Here is a 20,142-nt window from a genome sequence, read left to right as displayed (position 1 = left end):
CTCCAAGCATAAGCCATCCATTCCAAGCCCAATTTTGCTCCAAAATGCTCCAAAATGCATCTTTTTGCTTCTTTAGCCATATGAACCTAAAAACACACGAAAATGGCTTAAACTACTAAAACAACTAGGAATTAACAATATAAATGCACGAAAACAAGCTAAGTAAGTCGCCTAAATATGCTCTTATCAAGCTTGATGATTTTTAATCAACAGCTGATTCTGCTTTACATTGAGAAGTAAAATAAAGATTAAATCCAAGAACTTAGTGAACTTCTGAGCTCTATATTGTTGTTGCAGGACAATATTAGTAGTAGAGAATGTCGAATATGCCTTCTCTAAGAGATCCTCTTCGGTCAATGTCATTACAAAACTTGAGAAATGATCGGATTAGACAAACTTCAGAATTATATTCATTCACAAATTCATGCAAGCGTAAATGCTGCCAATCATGTCTTGCTTTAGGCAAGAAGATGTCATTTTGGTGATCAAAACGATCAGCTAAAGTGACCCATAGTGCTCGTAGATCCTCCTCAACAAGGTACTCGATTTATATTGTGTCAAGAATATGTTTTCAAATGAAGATCATGGCAGTGGCTTTCTCAGCTTCGCCAACCGGTTTGTCACTCTCATCTTTCATGGCGAGATGCAAATTCTTTGCAGTGAGGAAGAGCTTCACATCTTGGACCCACTTGAGGTAATTCCATCCAGAGACCTCTAAAGCGGTGAAGTTGAGTTTGTTCAAATTCGACATGTTCCTATCATAAAATAGATGGACAAGATGTGGTTAGTGCAATGGAGAAAGATATCAATCGATTCACATAGGAGTAAAACACTTAAGTTCTAATAAACATGTATTGGTTAAAATTCGCATGAAAAAGCTTCGGGTTTCATAGGTGATGTTTTTAAGGAAAACTTCAAGTTTTAAAATAAGGCATGTTTTTAGAAACTTCAGGTTTTGAAATAATTATGAACTTCAAGTTCATATGTTCTTACAAACAAACGCAAATATATATATACAGTATGCAAATAGAACTTCAGGTCAATAATTATAATTGAATTAGTTATTTGGACTTTGGGCCAAATTTAAAATGTGGGTGAAAAATTATAAAACTCATTGGGCCTAAAAAAATATCAGGCAATCAAACTCGAGGCCGAAAAACATGGACCAAAGCCCATGGATGGGCTAATCAAATAGGTGACATGTGTCCCAGGCCCAAATATTAGGCTGGTTTGGTCTCGGGCCGAGCATGCATGCTAGCCCATGCATCACAAAGTAAGTGGGCTGCATGCGCAAGCCCAAAATAGGGTATCGTGAAGGGCACAGATCAGCTGTGATGCAGACACAAGAGCATGGATACTCCAGCGAAGCTGGGATCCGGTGTGGCACACACACATATACCAGCAGAAGTTGGGATCCTGTGTGACGCGGTGCATGGGAGAAGCGGCAGAAGCCCATATGGGCTCAACTGGTTCTTGAGCCAGGTTATCACCAAAGCGCAAAGAGTGTTGTGCGAATGGACAGAATCGAAATCGAGGCCTGTCAAGGCTTGGGTGGGATCTTTAGGCCACTCCAAAGGTGTTAGGTGTGGGGATCCATCGGAACTAGTCGACGGCGCAGCTTAAGCGGTGTTTCCATGGTTAGTGCAAGCCATGGTTCATCGAAGAACCAATTGTTGTCGATGGAGGTGTAATCTCAATGTCGGGGGAGAGGGAACCAAACGAATTCAATCGGATTCGAATAAAAAATCATGAAATTCTTCTAGAATTTCAAAAAATTGTTGGTAAAAAACGATGAGTTTCGTCCAAATTACATGACTGCCAGTCGTGTTTCATCGGAAAAATCGACGGGGATGACCTAGCTTCAGGCCGAGGGTCGGGACGATGGTGCCTCAAACGCACCATTTCAGTTTTGCGCTTGTAGCCTAGGTTTGGATGCTGGGCTGGGCTCACAAGGTTGACGCAGGTTGTTGGCCCGGTGCTGGCAGCTTGCACGGTTCAAGTCATAGGTTCGAAGAACCCTAGCAGTTTGCAATTTTTTTTTTTTTTTTCAATTCAATTCAATGCATATTTATATATTATTCAATGCATATACATATATTCGATGCAATTGATGGCAATATCAAATTCACATAATTCAATAATTATGAATATAATGCATACACAATTGATGTAGAATCTAAAATTCCAAAAACGTAAAGTTAGGGTTGCAGAAATTAGATATTTATTTATCTATTTTTTCTATCACGTAAAAAGAAAAAAAAATTGAAAGATATCTTACCAAAAAGAAAAGGAAGGTACATATATAACAAAAATTCAGCCTTCATTAACAATCATCCACAAAACGAAAGTGTGGACGAAAAAAAATTACAAATTGGATAAAAAAATTCCCATGGTTATAAGGTAATCAGATAACTTCTGTGATAAAAGTAGGGATTTAAATCCTTGTTGTAGATTCTGTTAGCATTGAGCTCAAAATTAAATTTTCATCAACTATCCCTCATATAAAACACTAATTTATCCATTTCAACGGTTTAACCTATTTAATTATCACGAGATCAATTTCTGAATATCTTATTATCACGATAACTATTTATTCGATTAAGCCTAAAAAATTAAATCCAACACTTTACACTTGGGAAATCTCTAATTACTCTCTAAACAATGCAATTATTAACCAGACATTAATCATAAACCACTTAACAATAATTTATAGGCATAGAGTCCATTGTAGTGTCAAGATCACTTAGCCACTGATCAACAACAGCTAGCTGGCTCATCTCAACCATCTCTAACCGGCTAGTGCTACCCGACTTGGCTTCAGCACCCGAGCCAACTCCACTGTTCCTCCTTTTCAGCTTCGGCGACCCACTATCCGACGAAGAAGAAGAAGATGAAACCTCCGGGGCTCGACGCTTCGCTGTTACCCGAACCGGCTCACATCCCGAGCCAATTAGGTGAGGGAAATTGAGCTTGGCTTTGGAGCCGCGCATTTTAAAAGCGGCTTGGTCGTAAGCCAAAGCCGCACCCTCTGCCGTCTCATAAGTTCCAAGCCACACTCTAGCCCCATTCTTCTTGGGATCCCTAATCTCCGCCGCGTACTTCCCCCATGGCCTCCGCCTCACTCCCCGGAAGTGCTGCCCCGTCAATGGTGTGCGGGTCTCGCGCGCCACCGCTATCTCTTCTCTGACAACCTCCTGAGGCTCAGATTTTGCGGGTGTGGTCTCAATAACATCAACGTGATGGTGATCTGATAACATACTCCACCCGGCCGTGCCATCAGACAGAGCACCAACAACGTCATTAGTGTCTTCCAGCTCCACTTTAAATGGCATGTCGCTCCAACTTTTTGTCAAGAAAAGGTTGCTGAAGCTTAAACTCCGGCAGTACATCGGCGGAGGACTGCCTGAAGCTGTTGCTGATGATTCTTGCAAATTAGTATCAAAATTGTCGTCGAGAAGGTGTTGCCGAATCGACTCCAAAAGAGCAAAGTCAGCCTCCAAGTAAATATCTTCAAACATTTTCACTTGTTAGGGTTTTGGAATTGGTTTTGAATAGGGTTTTGGATGTTGAAGGATGTAGTAGTCGTACTGCAATAGTAGTTGTTGTGGGTTAAGCCTTGTGTTGTGTGTATTTATATGTGGGCAAGGAGAGCATGCTTATATCTGTAACTTTTTAATTTACCATTACTGTTATCATTTCCATGAAACTTCGTTATTGATTAATCAGGGTTTTTCGCCACCTGCATTATATGTTACAAATATTTGTTTACTAAATAAATAAGTTACTAATTTCGTGGGATGAACTAATTAATTCATCTATTTGTCAGTGACTCATCTCATCTACTTTTTATATATTTTAAGAAAACAGTGATTGCAACACGCTAAATTGCTGCATGACCATGGCACAGTACAGGTCATATCCTTGGCCTTGGCCTGAATTATTCTCTCTATGTGTTGGTTGGTGCCTTGATGGTAGCGACTAGCATGCATCCACGTAAGAGTTCAAATTCCATCTCTTTTATATAGGATCGTTAGGGAAAGGATCCCCATTTTCTTCAAACCAAAAATCATGAGAATAAATTATTCGTCAATTTCTTTGAACTTAATTAGATGCCTCAAATATTTTTACTTTGGCTAATATTTTGCAAAGATGACCTATGCAGTGCAACTTGATAAAAAGACAATTTAGATCGTTAAAGTTTGATATGGCGTGAGCTTTACAACTAATGCCCATTTTTATAAAAAAATGAAAATCATTTCCCTTAAAAACTTCTCTTTTATATATATATATATATATATATAGAGAGAGAGAGAGAGAGAGAGAGAGAGATTACCCCAGATAATGCACTCAATATAAAGTAAATAATTGCAAAAATATATATAAATGTAAATAAAAAAGAAAAAAAAAAGGATTTATAATTTTCTAATAACAATTGGGTGACTTTGATCTATTGGGTTCTCCAAATGGAATAATATTCATCATCATTTGTGTTTTTTCCTAGCTAAACAACAAAACTATCGCTTTGTTAATTATGAATTGGAGAAATGCCAACAGGATCCTCTCCGGATCTTTTTGGCGAGAATCCTGGAGATTAATGAATCGTGTTCATTCATATACATCGGGTGGTCAGTTTTTTTCACGTACTGGTTGTATTTAATTTTAAATAAAAATATTTAAAATTATTTCTGATCACACGATATACGATAAATGAATACGATTCACAAATTCGTTAATCCTGACAAAGAGGATCTAGTGACGATCATTCGGAGAAATAAACCACCAAAACAACAACCTAGCTAATTATTTTGTTAGGTATAATAGGCACTAATTATTAATTTCTCAAACTTCGAAAAATAAAATAAAAAAAGCCCTGCACTTACGAGTTACAAGATGATAGTTTTAATTTTAAATCTAGAAATACTTCTTGGTGTATATGTAAAATACAGAGAACTTTATGATCCTTTTTCGTGAGGGATGGAGTGTTTCAGAGATTTGCCGCGTCTCTCGTACACGGAGCACAAAAAGTAGGAAAAGTAAAAGAAACTTATAAAGTAATGCACCACGACTATCACATGGTATGTACTTAAAAAAAATGTAACTCTCTTAATATTGCAAATGTACTAAAATAATGTCTATTATGTTGGAAACTTTCGAAAGATAAGATAAGAATTTTTTTGTTTTTTTTTGGTGAACAGAATTCTTGCTTTTTAATGCAAATCCTCGGGCCATTCGAGCATAAGACTTCAAGTGGAGAGATAAATCTTTTTACTTAAGCAGCACAACGTCTGCAGAAAAGGAATATGTTGAAAATTGTACATATATACTACAAAAATTTAAAGATAGATATGCAGCAGCCTATTATATCTAAGGAAAATATCCAAACATGTCCAAGGCAGTCTCTTTCTTTTTTATGAAAGCGATCGAATCTTTTTGATTGATTAAGAAAAAAACTTGTAAACAAAGTTGTTGCAGGAAGTTGGAGGACAGGCCAACTCCACTAATTCCTCTTGCAATTATACCAATCTGAACTAAAAAAAATCCACATTACTGAAAGGAAAGGATTCATTTCCAAATCTCTTCCACAAAATTCATCAAATCCACCAATCTGAATACTTGAAATTTGATCCAACGGTTAAAGTTATTATAACTTTTAAATGAGATTCCTATTTTTAGCCGTTGGATCAAATTTCAAGAGCATGAATTAGTAGATTTGGTGGAAGGGATCTGGAGAGGATCCCTTTCCTTACTGAAACTATCAAGATTCAGTAAATCAGTTAAAATTTTTCAATAAAAACTGGCAAAGATTCTTTTGGGCACACCCCCAAATTCTCTCATGTGCTATTTCATAATCGGAACCATTCAATCTATTAATCTTCATCCAAATATATCATTCTTACAAAAAATCATTTGAATTAGTGATCGTTTAATCATTCAAATATATCAAATAAATCAACATGCCAAGTGATATATTCCTGAAGAACCATTAATTTATTTGACTTGCTTCCAACCATGGAAGTTCACGTAACCCTTTTGTTGTACCCAGAATTTTAGCTTCATCACTAGACAAAGCTACCACCTTTTAAAATATCCTTACTTAAACCTTTTATCAGCAATATTTTTGCCCAATCTGCATCAGTATATTTATTAAAAATTCTAATAATCACTCTTGAAAAACATGATCCATTTGCCTGGAGCATGTTAAACTAGTTCACGACACTTATTGCTCAGTGTTAGGTTAATTTAGTGTATGATAGATAAATCTTAATGTATGATAGATAAATCAATCTTCCAACTAACCTTTGATAATGATTTTTATTCGCTGGAACATATTTGGATATGCTTCAGGGTGATGATTCTGATAATTGGTGTATGGACTGTCATATAGACTAGTAGGCCGGTTTTCACAAACAAGTCTAAAACGTGAATTTTTTGTGAGAGAAATATGCCTTGATTTAAACGAGCAACTTAAAATGTCATGAAATGTTAGAGAGAACACATCGAACTATTGGAATTAGTTTAATAGTCTGGATCAGTATTTTTTAATCCTCTTCAATATTAAAAATCAAGTTGTTAAAGCCAAGAAACAAAATTGTCAAATGTTGTTAAATCTTTCGAAGCAACATCAAACTTGAACGATACATCATATCCCGATAGATCTCTTTTCCGATTCTCCTTAATTATCATATTGTAAAAAGCACATGCAACCAGTACTTAATTAACCAATTTACTTGGAGAAGAACATCACAAGAAGACAAAATTAATTCATATATTAAGTACATCATGCAAAATGCAAAATGTCAAAAAAAAAAAAAATAAAAAAAATAAAAAAATAAAATAAAAAAACAAATTTGCCAGGCGTCTGGTAAATACTTACCACATGTAAATCAGTATTGTCTGTATAAACATGCCAATTGATATATCATTTGTCATCATATAATATATAATATATGAATGAATCGTAATTAAAAATAGGGTGTTTTTATTCACACACCTCTTTTTACAATATTTCACATTTTTTGTCAAGTCATTTGATTTTCTTTAATTCTTTTAATTCGATAGTTAAAAATTGATAACCTGCTTGATTGTACGCATATTATGAAATATTATTTCAAAGCATGCAGTCTATATTTTTCTTTTAAAAAAAGGTATTACTAGTGTAACATCCCACATCGTCCAAGGGAGTGATCATTAAATGTATATTCTTATCCCTACCTAATAAGAGGCCTTTTGGGAACTCACGAGCAACTTCCCAATGGGTCACCCATCATGGGATTGCTCTAGCCCTCTTCTCGCTTAACTTCGGAGTTCCTACGGAACCCAAAGCTAGTGAGCTCCCAAAAGGCCTCATACTAGGTAGGGATGGGAACATATATTTAAGGATCACTCTTCAAGACGATATGGGATGTTACAACTAGACGCGTACAAAATGAAAAGAAAAAACAATGATTAATTATTTTATTACTCAAATACAATATAAGAATTTATATGTATAAAGAAATAATCAATATAGATATTTATGCCACGTTATATAATTTAAAATGTAATCTGCCCAATGCGCGTTTTCTTTTAAATGAAGGTTGGTATTTGATACTGTACTTTTTTTAGCAGTACGAATTGATCCCATCAAACGAGATTCAACTTAAGTCTACAATACTTAAGTCAAATTAAGATTTAAATGTTAAAAGATTAGCGAATTATTAACCATGCACATGCCAGGCAATGAGTTAAGAAAAGTAAGAGGACATTATATAAGTTTCTATGATTAGCCGATATGAGCATAGCTTAACAACATAGGTAGTTTAATTTCAAACTTCCAATTGTTTTATTCAACGACTTAGAAATATTATTTCTAATCAAAGCAAGTGGCCTTTTACCATAATGGTATAAAGATGTTGAGCCCTTACATAAACCTTAGCAATAGCTAATCTAACAAAATCTATTGTTTGACGGAAAAAAAAAAGAAAAAAGAAAAAGAAGTATTAGTCAATTGCTCTTGTAAATTCGCAATTCTTCCTTTGGATAGAGAGATGCTCTCGTTGTTACAATTAATATTGGCATAATGTGATCGTATAAAGCTTAACTAAAGTTAAGTAGGAATTATTCGGAATATAGAAGGTATTTTCTATTAGACTTTGATTATTTGGATAGCAAGTTATTCTTTACCTCTTATTACTATAAAGGGTAATGTTAGTGCAACTAAATTTGTAGAAAAAATTTTGTAAACTAAATGATATGTAAGTTGATAATTGGATTATTACTTAAGCGTTAATCATAAATGTCCTCATTCCTATTGGTGACACATTATTTTGTTGGCAAATTTTGTCTACTAATTTAGTCTTCCTACCATTACTCTACTATAAATAAAGCACCAGGCATGACAAATATCGTCAAATAATTCCTCAAGCCACTTTTCTCTCTTTCTTCTCTATGTCAATTTCTCTCCCTCAATTTTAGGTCACAATAGTTTATCAGCATGTTCTTGCGCTACGCTAAAGAGAATTTGATCAACTTCAATTAGTGGAGTATTATTTTTATATTAATCATATTATGATTAATTTCTTATTTTATTTAAGGGACACTTTGAATGTGGTTCCTAACTATCAATATTCTTTGACTGAAACCTTGTTGGTTTTTAATTTTTGATTGAAGTCCTTGAAATTAATGTGATAACGTATTTTTTTATGTGGGTTACTATATTTTTTAAATTAAAAATTAAAATTTATAGTTGTTTGTATTAATAAGATTTTAAATAAAAAACCCATAATTTGTGGATTAAAATTATTAAAATAAAAATTATACTCCAATATATTGTGTGTATCTATATATATATATATATATATATATATATATATATAAACATGGGTACATTGATGACACACCTCGACCCGAGATGTCCATCTGGACTCTGAATCGAGCTGTGCTGACCAACACGAAGAAGGTGACGAAGCCATAAAGTGTAGTGATATGGAAAATGTGAATAAATTTAAACCTAAAGTGCCTAAATGCAAGAGTGCACTAGTGAGTGCGAATGAACTCATTTCACACGTGATGTCAGAGTATAAGTAAAGTACAGTAAAAGTAGAATGAAAATTATACCATCGAAAGTAACAACCTATACCAAGATTTGCTAAGAATCATCGCCGACACAAAAGCTTAGCTACTAAAACTTGAAGGGGCAAAAAACAAGGGTGAGTGGGCCTAAAAATAAAGCTATGTGAAAACCTTTTCAAAAACATAATAACCCCTCGTTGTAAAACAAGTATAGTTTCCAAATAGTAATCTTTCAAAAAGCAACAGTCTATATTATTTCACATATAAGTCCTATAACATATGGTAATAACAATATCTCGAATAACGAAGATATACTATCAGGTGCTTATCGACGTATGTTGACATACGAGTTCATGTAGAGGTATTTTGACATGAATAGGATTGGGTGTAATATGATTTACGCTCTATTACTACAATCATCTGAAGACTGGCGCTATGCGCATCACATAAGAGTCCTCATTGCCTATAGCAACCTAGGACAGAACTGGCACCAACAATGGATCCAAAGTGAGCGTATGGTGCAATGTGAACATACACGCGAAGTCTAGCCTTAACCCTGGTGAGTACAAACACTATTGTAGCACACGATGAGCAGATAAAGTAAATATGGTCACAAAACAGTAAATTGATAATCCTAGTTGGCATAATACTATTTAATAAAATATTAATCATGACCGTAACTAAAATCCCAAAATAGTTCGTATACCTATGCATCCCATAGGATTTAGCACACTTTTGTAAATTCCATCATTTTGCTAATTCTTATAAACGTTAGTCTAATCTAGGTATATGTAGAAAATTCTTTATTAAGTATATATGTGGAACCTAAATAAGTATATAATATCTAAAAGTAAAGACCCACTCACAGATACTTGTGAGGCGCAACCATTCTAATTAGGAAAGTTGGAGTCTCTGATAGTAATCGCACCTGATTGTAGTTCAAAGAGTGGCTGGAGATGGTCGGAAAATGGCCTAAAAGGCGACTGGTTCATTGGAAGCTAGGTAACTCACTGGAAACTGAGAAAATGGCCAGAAAACTATAGAGGTCGCCAAAAAACTGGGTAAACTTTAAACGTTCATAACTTCTTCAATTCTTAACCAAAATCGACGATCTTTATATAGAAATGAAGCTAAAAATGAGGAGGACACATTCGTACCATATTGGAACCGATTGATGGTGATATGTGATTTCTAGAGAGGGAGAGAGTTAGAGCAGAAGAGAGGTGAGAGAGAATAGAGAGAAAAGAGAGTTTGGGTGAAGAGTGGGCCTTGCGGGCCAGAAAATTATAAAATATCTAGAAATATCCGCCCAGAAAATATTAAAATAATAAAATACTTAAAATTCAAATTTCATAACACCCCCTCAAGTTTCGTAATTCCGTAAAATCATCATCACATCTCCAAATTCGATTATGCTTGCACCTACGTGTTCATATCATCGAGTGCTTTGAGGATATAGTAAAATAATAGCTCATACTGGTCTTGAAATGACGGCCAACAAAAAATTGAAAAATTACATGAATGGATACATATAAGATTAAAAAATTGGAAACCTTTTTCTAAAAAATTAAGGGTTACAAGGTTATTCTAATTTTTTTTTTTTTTTTTTACTATTTTGGAAATATTTGAATTGAAAATTAGTTAGGAGTTCAATAAAGGTGTGAGATTAAAATCGACACACCCCGACCCAGAAAGCCATAAAGTGTAGTGATGTGAAAAGTGTGAATAAATTTAAACCTAAGAGTGCCTAAATACCAGAGTGCACTGGTGAGCTAGAAAGAACCCATTCACACGTGACGTTAGAGCATAAGTAAAGTACAATAGGGTAGGTAAGGATTATATCCTCAGAGGTAGCCAGCTATATTGAGACTCACCAAGAATCCTGGTCGATACAAACTTTCAGCAGCTAAACCCTGGAGGGGCGCAAAATAGAAAATGTGAATGGGCAGAAACAAAGTTTTTGAAAACACATTTCTCTTTTTAAACATAATAAACCCTCACCATAAAACTCATATAATTTCCCAGAAAATAGTAATACATATTTATGTAGAAATCATGCTCGAGAGTAGTGAAAACCAAGTATATGCCATGTCAAGTCTCTCAGCAATAAAATAAGTAAGCCAGGTGAAATAAATCAATATAACTGATATGTCAGCCAGAGTCACCTAACGTGACTTGTACGTTTGTGCCTATAACTCATCTACTAATTCCTGCACATAAGTTGTAACCACCTAATGTGGTTTGTACAATAGGTTAGGTGTAAATAAATACGCTCAAGTGCTATGATCACGTGAAGGCTATGCAACAAATCGCAGGTCACCTATGAGTCGGAACCACCTAATGTGGTCTGTACGACAGGCTAGCACCTGACTTGGATCCAAGTTAAGCATGTAGTGCGGCAGGTGAACAATCACGTGAAGGCTAGGCCGCGGCCACAGGCAGAGCACTAACATCGGGGTGTAGGACAATGAGCTCTACGTGCATGAACTCATAATCAACTACTATGCAACCATACCATCAATATATACTCACCTGAACTTACTTGGGCCTCTGTAGCATCATGCAATATTATACAAAGCTATTCTATACGACATGGCATTTTAAATGAAATTCCATTTAAAACAGTTTCTAGGAAATGCCTGTATATATATAGAAAACCAAAAGCCCACTCACTTAAGGTCCGCGTTACACTCCCTAGCACAAATATCAAAATGTCTCGAACGATCGTCGCCTAGAACAAATATCAAACCACGTCTCAGAATCCTTACTAATAAAACACATAATTTACATAAAACACATCCCCAAGGATGTTCTAGAATGATTTGAGACCCATTGACCAAAAGTCAACCATCGGTCAAAGATAGACGGCAGGATCCACAACCCTACCTAACACGATACGAAAGATCCGCATCTCAAATTTCCGATCCGTAGCTTTCAAAGATCCACATTATGTTTCTAGAACAATATACTAAAGTTCATTACAATCCAACGACTAGATCTCTGCCAATTGCAAATTCAAGTAGCGGTTAATGTTTTATTTTATAAACTTACAAATCCAATTCGGGAAGATCTGTACGTTGGATTCCTGATCTACAAGTTTCTATGGTCCTCAAATATTACGTACTATAACGTAGTAAATTTTAGTAACAATCCAACGGTCAGATCGTCAATTGCTATAATGTTCAAGTGGCGGATGTGACATCCCGTCCCGGAATTATCGGAAACGTACGTGTGAAATTACCATTTTACCCCTAGTTTGTTTTTGTTATGTTTTTGGTTGTTTTGTGTGGTGTTGGACCACACACACACACACACACCCTATCCCTATCCCTCTCACTGTCATTCCCTATCTCCCTCTCTCCTTCCCATGCTCCCTTTCCCCTTCTTTTTCACCATATACGTACGGACCAAACCCAAAACCCACCAAATCTTTGCAGATCGAAGGAACCAAGGACACCATCGAGCTCGTGAGGCTGTGAGGAGCACTGTGGTACCATTTTCAGGTAGGGAAACCACCATTTTCACGTCGATTCGAGGTTTTCCGATTTGAGCACTATTCATGCAAACTTATTCTAGCTTGTTTTTGGACTTTTGAAGCTTGTAGTTGTGTTTGTGAGGTTCCCAGGAGCTTGGGAGTGCTTCGTTGGACAAATTTGGACGTCGGGAAAGCTTGGTTCGAAGTTGGCCGAGTTTTGGAGTTTTGGACAGGTGAATTCTCGTAGATTTTAGCCTTTAAAACTTGGTTAGACGTGTTCTACTAGTTCTAAGGGTTAAAATGGTGCAAAAATCATGAAAAACGGTTGAAAAACGAGCGAGAAAACCCAAGTTGCAGGTTTTCCGACGACGGCGCCGGCGACGGGGACTGACCGGAGAAGAAACAGGAATATTCCGTTTAGGTTTAACGGAATATTCCTAACGGCAGTGACGATATCAGTTTAGGTTTAACGGAATATTCCGTTGGTTTAACGGAATATTCCTGACGGCGTCACTTGACGCCGTCAGTGTGCATGGCACATGGCCGCGCGTGGGGGCGCGTGGGTCCGTGCCCATTTTGGCGCGTGGGGGCGCGTGAGAGGTCCAAAAATTATTTTAAAAATATGGTTGTGATCCTGAGGTTGTGTAGATCACGTTGGTATATTCATTTGTCCATTTTGAGCAATGTATGAGAAGTTATTTTGAACGGACGGTTATGTGCTTTAAAGTTAACGTTTTTATAGTTAATTCGCATATAGGTGACACGTATCCCGAGGACGAGCGTGCACACTCGAGGCAGGGGGGCGACGACCCTTCCACATACCAGTGAGTGGGCTTTTGGTTTTCCGTATATACCTATATACATTTATATTCCCAGAAATAGCTAAAAAGGGTTATTCGTTTTATGCCATGCACCATATCCTTATTGTTTATGCATTACCATATGCATTAGTAATGGCATACATTTACATATTTATATTTGGTGCTGTGGAGGCGCAGGTAAGTGCCAGGTAAGCGTTATTTAACATTTGCATTAAATGGTGATTCGAGATACTTAGAGAGCTCATAACCTGCACCCCCGGTGTTAGTGCTCCCGCCCAGAGTAGGGCACAGTCCTTCACGTGTCGTTCACCTCCCGCACCATACGCTCAACTTGGATCCAAGTTAGGTGCACAGTCCTGTCGTACAGACCACTATAGGTGGTTCCGACTCGTAGGTGACCCGCGATTATTCGCACAGCCTTCACGTGATCGTAGCACTAGAGCATTTATATGTATTACACCCAGGCTTGTCGTACAGACCACTATAGGTGGTTCCGACTCGTGGGCAGGTTTAATGATTGAGTTTGAGATTTGAGCTCTAGATTCAGCCGTACAGGTCACTTAGGGGACTCCGGCTGCCAGATTATATGTTATTGATGTGATTTATACCTGAGCACTTGCATTTCATTCTGAGGTTCCGATATGGCATATATTTGATCATTATTGGCATATTTATACCTACGTATATATGTTCACTTTCTGGGAAGTATACGGGTTTTACGGCGAGGGGTTAGAATGTATTTTATGAAATGGTTTTCAAAGAATTTGTTTTTGCCCACTCACGCTTTTGTTTTGCGCCCCTCCAGGTTCTAGTAGCTTAGCGGTTTCGGTGGTCTTCCCAGGGGGCGTCTCGGCATTTCTGACAGATACTCACCTATGTAGGGTCACCTTCGGGTGTACTATTGTTGTATCATTTTCTTTGGACTGCTGTAGTCTTTATGCTCTGAATTCAGCGTCTCACTTACGCTAGCACTCATATTGTCACATTTTGTATGCTAGTTTTAAATTATTCGTACTTTTACATTACTGTTTTGAGCTTCCGCACTGTGCACATGGCTACGTCACTTCCACGTGACGGCCAGCATGCCCTGATCTCGGTTGGGGTGTGTCAGCGAACCTTAATGAAATTTCGTCGGATTCTGCAGATTTTCTTGACAATCTTTGGAAGTGCATATCTCAATTGTTTGTCAACCAAATTTGACTTATAAGGGTCTTTCCCGCAGATGATTTTTTTTATCTAACTACTTAAAATGTCACAAAAATTGGGCTGTTGTCCCTACTAACTAGCCACCGAAAAATAATTATTAGACCGACTTACACTTACCTAAAGTCTACGAAATTTTATATGCAAACACTAGAACACAAAGCTACACTCATGCAAATTTTTGGGATTTTTGGAAGTTGATTTGCTATTTAAATTAGATCGAACAAAACATAACAGAAACAAATTTTAAGTTGTTCACAAATTAAGAAAAACGAGTTAGGGGAATTGCTATCCACCACCAAATAATCATAGAAACATGGTATGTTTCATTCAAATTCCTTTCATTTCCGGATGAAGATGCTCAAGTTGGCTCAATGTTAGAACTCAACCTATTACTCTTTCTTATGTGGTATGTTAAAAGAATGGCGTTTTCAACTTAACTTAGTCTCTAGCATGCAATCTAGAATGAGGTGTTCATAGATTTAACAAGTAGAAATCATTAAGAACGAAAAGAGTTTAAGTCATCACAAGGCATCGTAAGTACTAGTATTGTCTTCCTTATCCTAGAAATTGGTTCACATGTTAATCACAATTAACAAGTACTACTCTAGAACATGTATAGGTCCTCATTCGACCAGGGTAGACACACACATATTCATAGCATTAGAATCCTAGATATGCTTACTAAGTATGCATCTGTAGAAAACACATAAAGAATTCATCAATGAGACAAGTAGTGAACCAATTTTCATCCATTCATAAAGTAATTCAAACGAAATGTCATAACAAACTTGCAATTATATTCAGGGCTTCAAAACAGCCCCTAACTAGTAAAAATTTAGTTACACATTATTCTCAAATAAAACTAAAAGAAAGACATGAGTTTGAGAAGATAAAACCAAAAGAAATAAAACCAAAAGAAAGACATCTGTAGCTTTCCAAGCATATAAGTCTCATTCTCTAATTCATTCTGAGTTGTCCGCAACTTGCTTCCAAAGTCAGCTGACTTGCACAGGTAGTTTTGATGAATTTGTTACTTAAAATCCCATTTGTGTATTTTTCTTTTCTTTGCTTGACAAATCCCACAAGACACAAAAAAAAAGGAACTAACTAAGAAAAGACAAGTGAGTTTGATGTAAAATATATATAAATATTAGCTTATCAGCTCCTCACCTTGTGGCACCGAGACCAGCACACAAACTATGCATAAGATGATATGGCAATGATTTGTAGATTTGGGTATAAAATGTCTAGTCAGTTTCTCTAGTTAAACGGTTGAAGGAAAAACTGACGAGAATCCTAAAATAGGTCAGCTTTAAAAATTTGAAACTTGAAACACTTGACCACAAATTTAATGCAAAACCAAAGACAATGCAACGCTATTCTTCAATAATTGGGTGTTTAATGCATGAAAGAAGATTTTGCAACTAGGGTTTCATAAATGAAGAGGAGGAAGAAAGTGGAAGCATAAATGCTCTATTTCTCTCTAACTTTTTTCTCTAGCCAAAGAATAAGCAAAAAAGAAAAGAAACATGTGTCACACTAGCCAAAGATATAAGTAAAAAAGATGTTTTGTTTTAGCTAGTAAGGATAAGAGACACATGTCACACTACAAAACAATCTAGGCAAATCCACAACTAAAAGCTGGGAACTAGCAAAAATGTGTTAGTCAGCCCATGTGGGTAAGTCTTAATTTGCGTGCCCAGCTTGCTGGAAATCCACTCGCAAGCCTAACTAGACAACTAAGCTAGTTAGAATGAAGCAGAAATGTAGATGTGAAATGCAAATGCATGAACAAACCTTTTAAAGTGAGATGCGTCCCATCCTTGTACATTTCTTCCCAGTAGACACAAACCATAAACAGAGAATAGCCTAAAGCTAGATTGAGCATGTGGTACATTTACAATGTTGACAACAAAAGCCAAACAATAAAACCAAACTTCACACAATATTTATGGAGCAAAAATAATCCAGAAAATCATAAAGCTTGCAGGTGGACTTTTACCTACAAGTGACAAGAATGCCCTCATTAAATTGGTGAGGCTCTTATTTGTTCCATGAACAGTTTAACCTTCAAAAAAGCCTGAGTTGTTGACTACGACTTCTCCAAGTTTCGCTACCCATGGCAAAGATGTAAAAACAAGGGAATTAAAGATAGAACTAATAACTAAGTATTTTCTTTAAGTTTTCGTTACTGAAGACCAACTCAATAAAGTAAGGAACCACAACCAAATCCAATCAAGGATACTATGAGATAATCCCAAAATACTATATCTATGGTCATTATCAATGATCCCTGAAATTGACCCGCCTAATCAAGATGGTTCCTGAAATTGAAAATCAGTCAATGCATTCCCTGAATACGGGTCTTACAATCAATGTCATCATTCTATTAGAATTTCATCAAGATTTTTGTTACAACTTTGTTTACAATATTCCTCTGATTTACTCTTCAAATTTGATATAGATGCGTAGGTTGTTGATCCAAGAGTCACAATGACTTGATATCAGATGAACGATTGGATGATTGCTTCGAGCTTTGAGCTTGAAACAATGCGTGGATAGTCTTCTCCTCAGGTTTAGTGTTGTGGCAAAGGTAGAATTGATATAGGACTTTGTTGATTCAAGGGTCTTGGTGTCTTGATCTTGAATCAAACGTGGTTACAAGTTTTGAGCTTGTAACAAAGTTTTGAAGGAATCAGCATAAGTGCTTGTTGATTCTCTAAGGGAATGCTTTGGCCTTGGTCAAAAGAAAGCTTCAACTTTGGTTGTACGTTCTTCAAAGAGAGCTTGGCAGTGTGTTGGTCTTCAAAGATTTGGCAAAGGTCTCATTTTGTGAGAATTTTGGCCCTTCAATGTAGAAATTGTCAACACTTTGTTTATCCTAGGACCTTGTATTTATAGACTTCCAAAGCCATGCCTTCAGGTGGATTTGGCTTTGATTTGTGTCTTGATTCGTCCATGGGAGAATTCAGGCATGTTTTGTGTTTTGTTTCAGCCACTTTCCCTTACCTTGGTTGAATTATAGGGCTTGTTATCTATTTTATGAGCAATCTTCAATTCTTGCTTGTTTTATGAAGATGATTTAGCTTTCTTTCTAGTTTTGGGAGCAACTTGGACCCCTGGCCGATTTTAAGAGGGATTTTCTCCTTTTTGCCGACTTTTGGGAAGGTTTTGTACTTCCTTTGCTTGATTTGTGCCATATGTCTTTGATGACTTGTCTATTTGTGATGAGTCATATGCCATGTGGAGCTTTGTGATGCATCATTTGTATGCAATGAAATTTACATGTCTACAAATGCCCCCACTTTAAGGCGCGTTGTAGGCATGTGCTTGTCACATGTAGGAAACGTGGTTTGAAGTCTTGCAATGTGAATGTTCTAACTCAAGGGTCGTTGAGACTTGAACTTGAATTAGTTTACTTCTTCAAGAGCCGTAGAGGCGTACTTCTTGAACGAAACATTTCTTCAAGGGCCGTAGAGGCTTGATTGTGAAAGACATGAAATTTTTCTTCAAAGGCTTTAGAAGCTTGATCTTGAAAGAAATTTTGGAAATGGATAAATTGGCACATACTTATTGTGCGTATTGATTTTCCATAATTCTTTACAAAATACATTTGGTGTATGTTGAGACTTGGATTTTTCCTTGTGGTTGTGGGAAAAAAATGCTTTTCCTTCCTTAGGTAGGAATCTCCTTCAATTTTGGTAATGAGTGTGACTTCTTTCAAAGTGTTGGAAGGCCTTGGTGATTTCCTTCAAGGTTTTAGAAAGATTTAATGGTTGTCCTTGGGTAAGCAGGATGTGCATGTTTTTTTTCTTTCCCCTTTCTCTTTTTCACAGCAAGGAGGGTATTTTTCTCCTTGTTTTGGGAAACTTGAAGACTTGTTCTTGCCTTGGAGGGATTTCCTCTTTGAATTTCAACAAGGGGGCAATTTCCTTTGATGTTTTGGAAATTTTGAAGCCCTTTCCTTATTTCTTTGTTTCCTTCTTTTCTTTGTTGATTTTTTTCTTGCAAAAATAGCATCCTTTTTCCCTTATGCCTGAAATCACCTTGCCATTTTTTACTTGGAATTTGCTTCCTTCTTTTCATTGGAATGTACTTCCTTCTTTTGATTTTCCTTTTGTTATTTGGTATGCATTCTCCTTATGGTATTAGGAAGAAATAGACCCTCATTTATAGGACAATTGCATTTGTGTTTTTTGTCAGCACAATATTTTCCGTGCACATTGACTTTGCTTGTTGTCGTGCCCTTTTTGCTATTGCTATCGTGTGTAATTGTTGCTTGGTGCTTGTTGCAGTGTGTCACTTTTTACCGCATAGTGTTGTACAAAAGACTGCAGTAGGGTTTCATTGTGTAATGCCTTTTGGTCACAGTTTTCCTTTGGTGGTGACGTTGTCATCCCGTGCAAGAAATTGCTTGCGTAATTGCTTTGGGGTTGCGTAGTGCGATTGCATAGCATTTTGTTTTTCTTTGCTACTGTAGCGTGTTTTGAAGGATCGTCTTTTAGTTGCCCTCTTTGCTGTGCTACTCAAGCTTTGTGGCTGATTTCCTTTCGTCGTTGAGACTTTGTCATCGTCATCCTTCAATGCTCACAAGGTTTGTCTTGCATAGTCTTTTACTTTAGTGAAGGAATTTTTTACTTCTTACCACCCCACTCTTATGCTTATGTTGCCTTGTTTGTTTTGTTGCAACCATGGTATTTTTCAATTACTTTAAAAGCAATACCATCACCATTCTCACTAAAGAAGGCGATTCACAAGATAGGGGAATGACATTGAAGCTTTGTGCACGATTGACTGGCCTTAAAGCATTATCTATTCCTGTGAAAAACAACTCGGTGTATATCAAGTAGTGGTCTTCTGAAGAATCTTACGAGGTGACAAATTTTGGTTAACCAAATACAAAGAAAAAGGTGTGTACATCGAGGATTCTCATCTTGAATCCTTTGCACCATGTTCTTGACAATCCACTGGCTTTGTTTGAGCTTCTTAGTGATCGCATCCTTAACGAAGCTATAACTTGGAATAGCACCTTATCGATTACTAGAGAAGCCGTATTTGCTAAGGTTTACTGGGAGTGGTTTGAAGATGTCTTGAGCGGATCTAAAGATGTGCTTACCAACGTGGGCCTTTATCACACCGTTTACGCATCTTTGTTTAATTATGATTGCCATCATTCCGTCCTTCATGCGTTCTTTGAGCATTGGTGTTCAATGACTGACACACTTCACACGTCATTATAAACATGCAAATTCTATAACGAATGAAACAAGAACACGTGTACGAACTAAATTTGTATTGATGAATTTGTAAGGTTACAATCTCTATTTACAATTTTCCTCTGATTCAGTTTTCAAATTTGATGTAGATGTGTAGGCTGTTGATCCAAGGGTCGCGATGACTTGGTCTTGGATAAGCGATTGAACAATTATTTAAAGTTTTCAGCTTGAAAACAATGTGTGGATAGTCTTTACCTCAGGTTTAGGGTTGCTGCAAAGGTAGAGTTAATGTAGGGCTTTGTTGATTCAAGGATCTTGGCAACTTGATCTTGAATCAAACGTCATTACAAGTTTTGAGATTGTAACAAAGTCT

General features: G+C 36.5%; 1 protein-coding gene across 1 annotated transcript; it reads right to left on the bottom strand.

Annotated features, from left to right (window-relative positions):
- Window positions 1–2,556: 2,556 nt before the first annotated feature.
- LOC103940030 (ethylene-responsive transcription factor 2-like) lies at window positions 2,557–3,727 on the bottom strand. Its single transcript, XM_009350103.3, has one exon. It carries the CDS (start codon window positions 3,516–3,518, stop codon window positions 2,697–2,699), a length of 822 nt encoding a protein of 273 aa, XP_009348378.2. The 5' UTR covers window positions 3,519–3,727; the 3' UTR covers window positions 2,557–2,696.
- Window positions 3,728–20,142: the final 16,415 nt, after the last annotated feature.

This window comes from the organism of the source record quoted next, unplaced genomic scaffold (genome assembly GCF_019419815.1).
Source record: "Pyrus x bretschneideri cultivar Hongxiangsu unplaced genomic scaffold, Pyrus_bretschneideri_v1 Contig35, whole genome shotgun sequence".
Classification (NCBI taxonomy): Eukaryota; Viridiplantae; Streptophyta; class Magnoliopsida; order Rosales; family Rosaceae; genus Pyrus; species Pyrus x bretschneideri.
The sequence above is the reverse complement of the archived record's forward strand: the minus strand, read 5'-3'. Positions and strand labels throughout refer to the sequence as shown.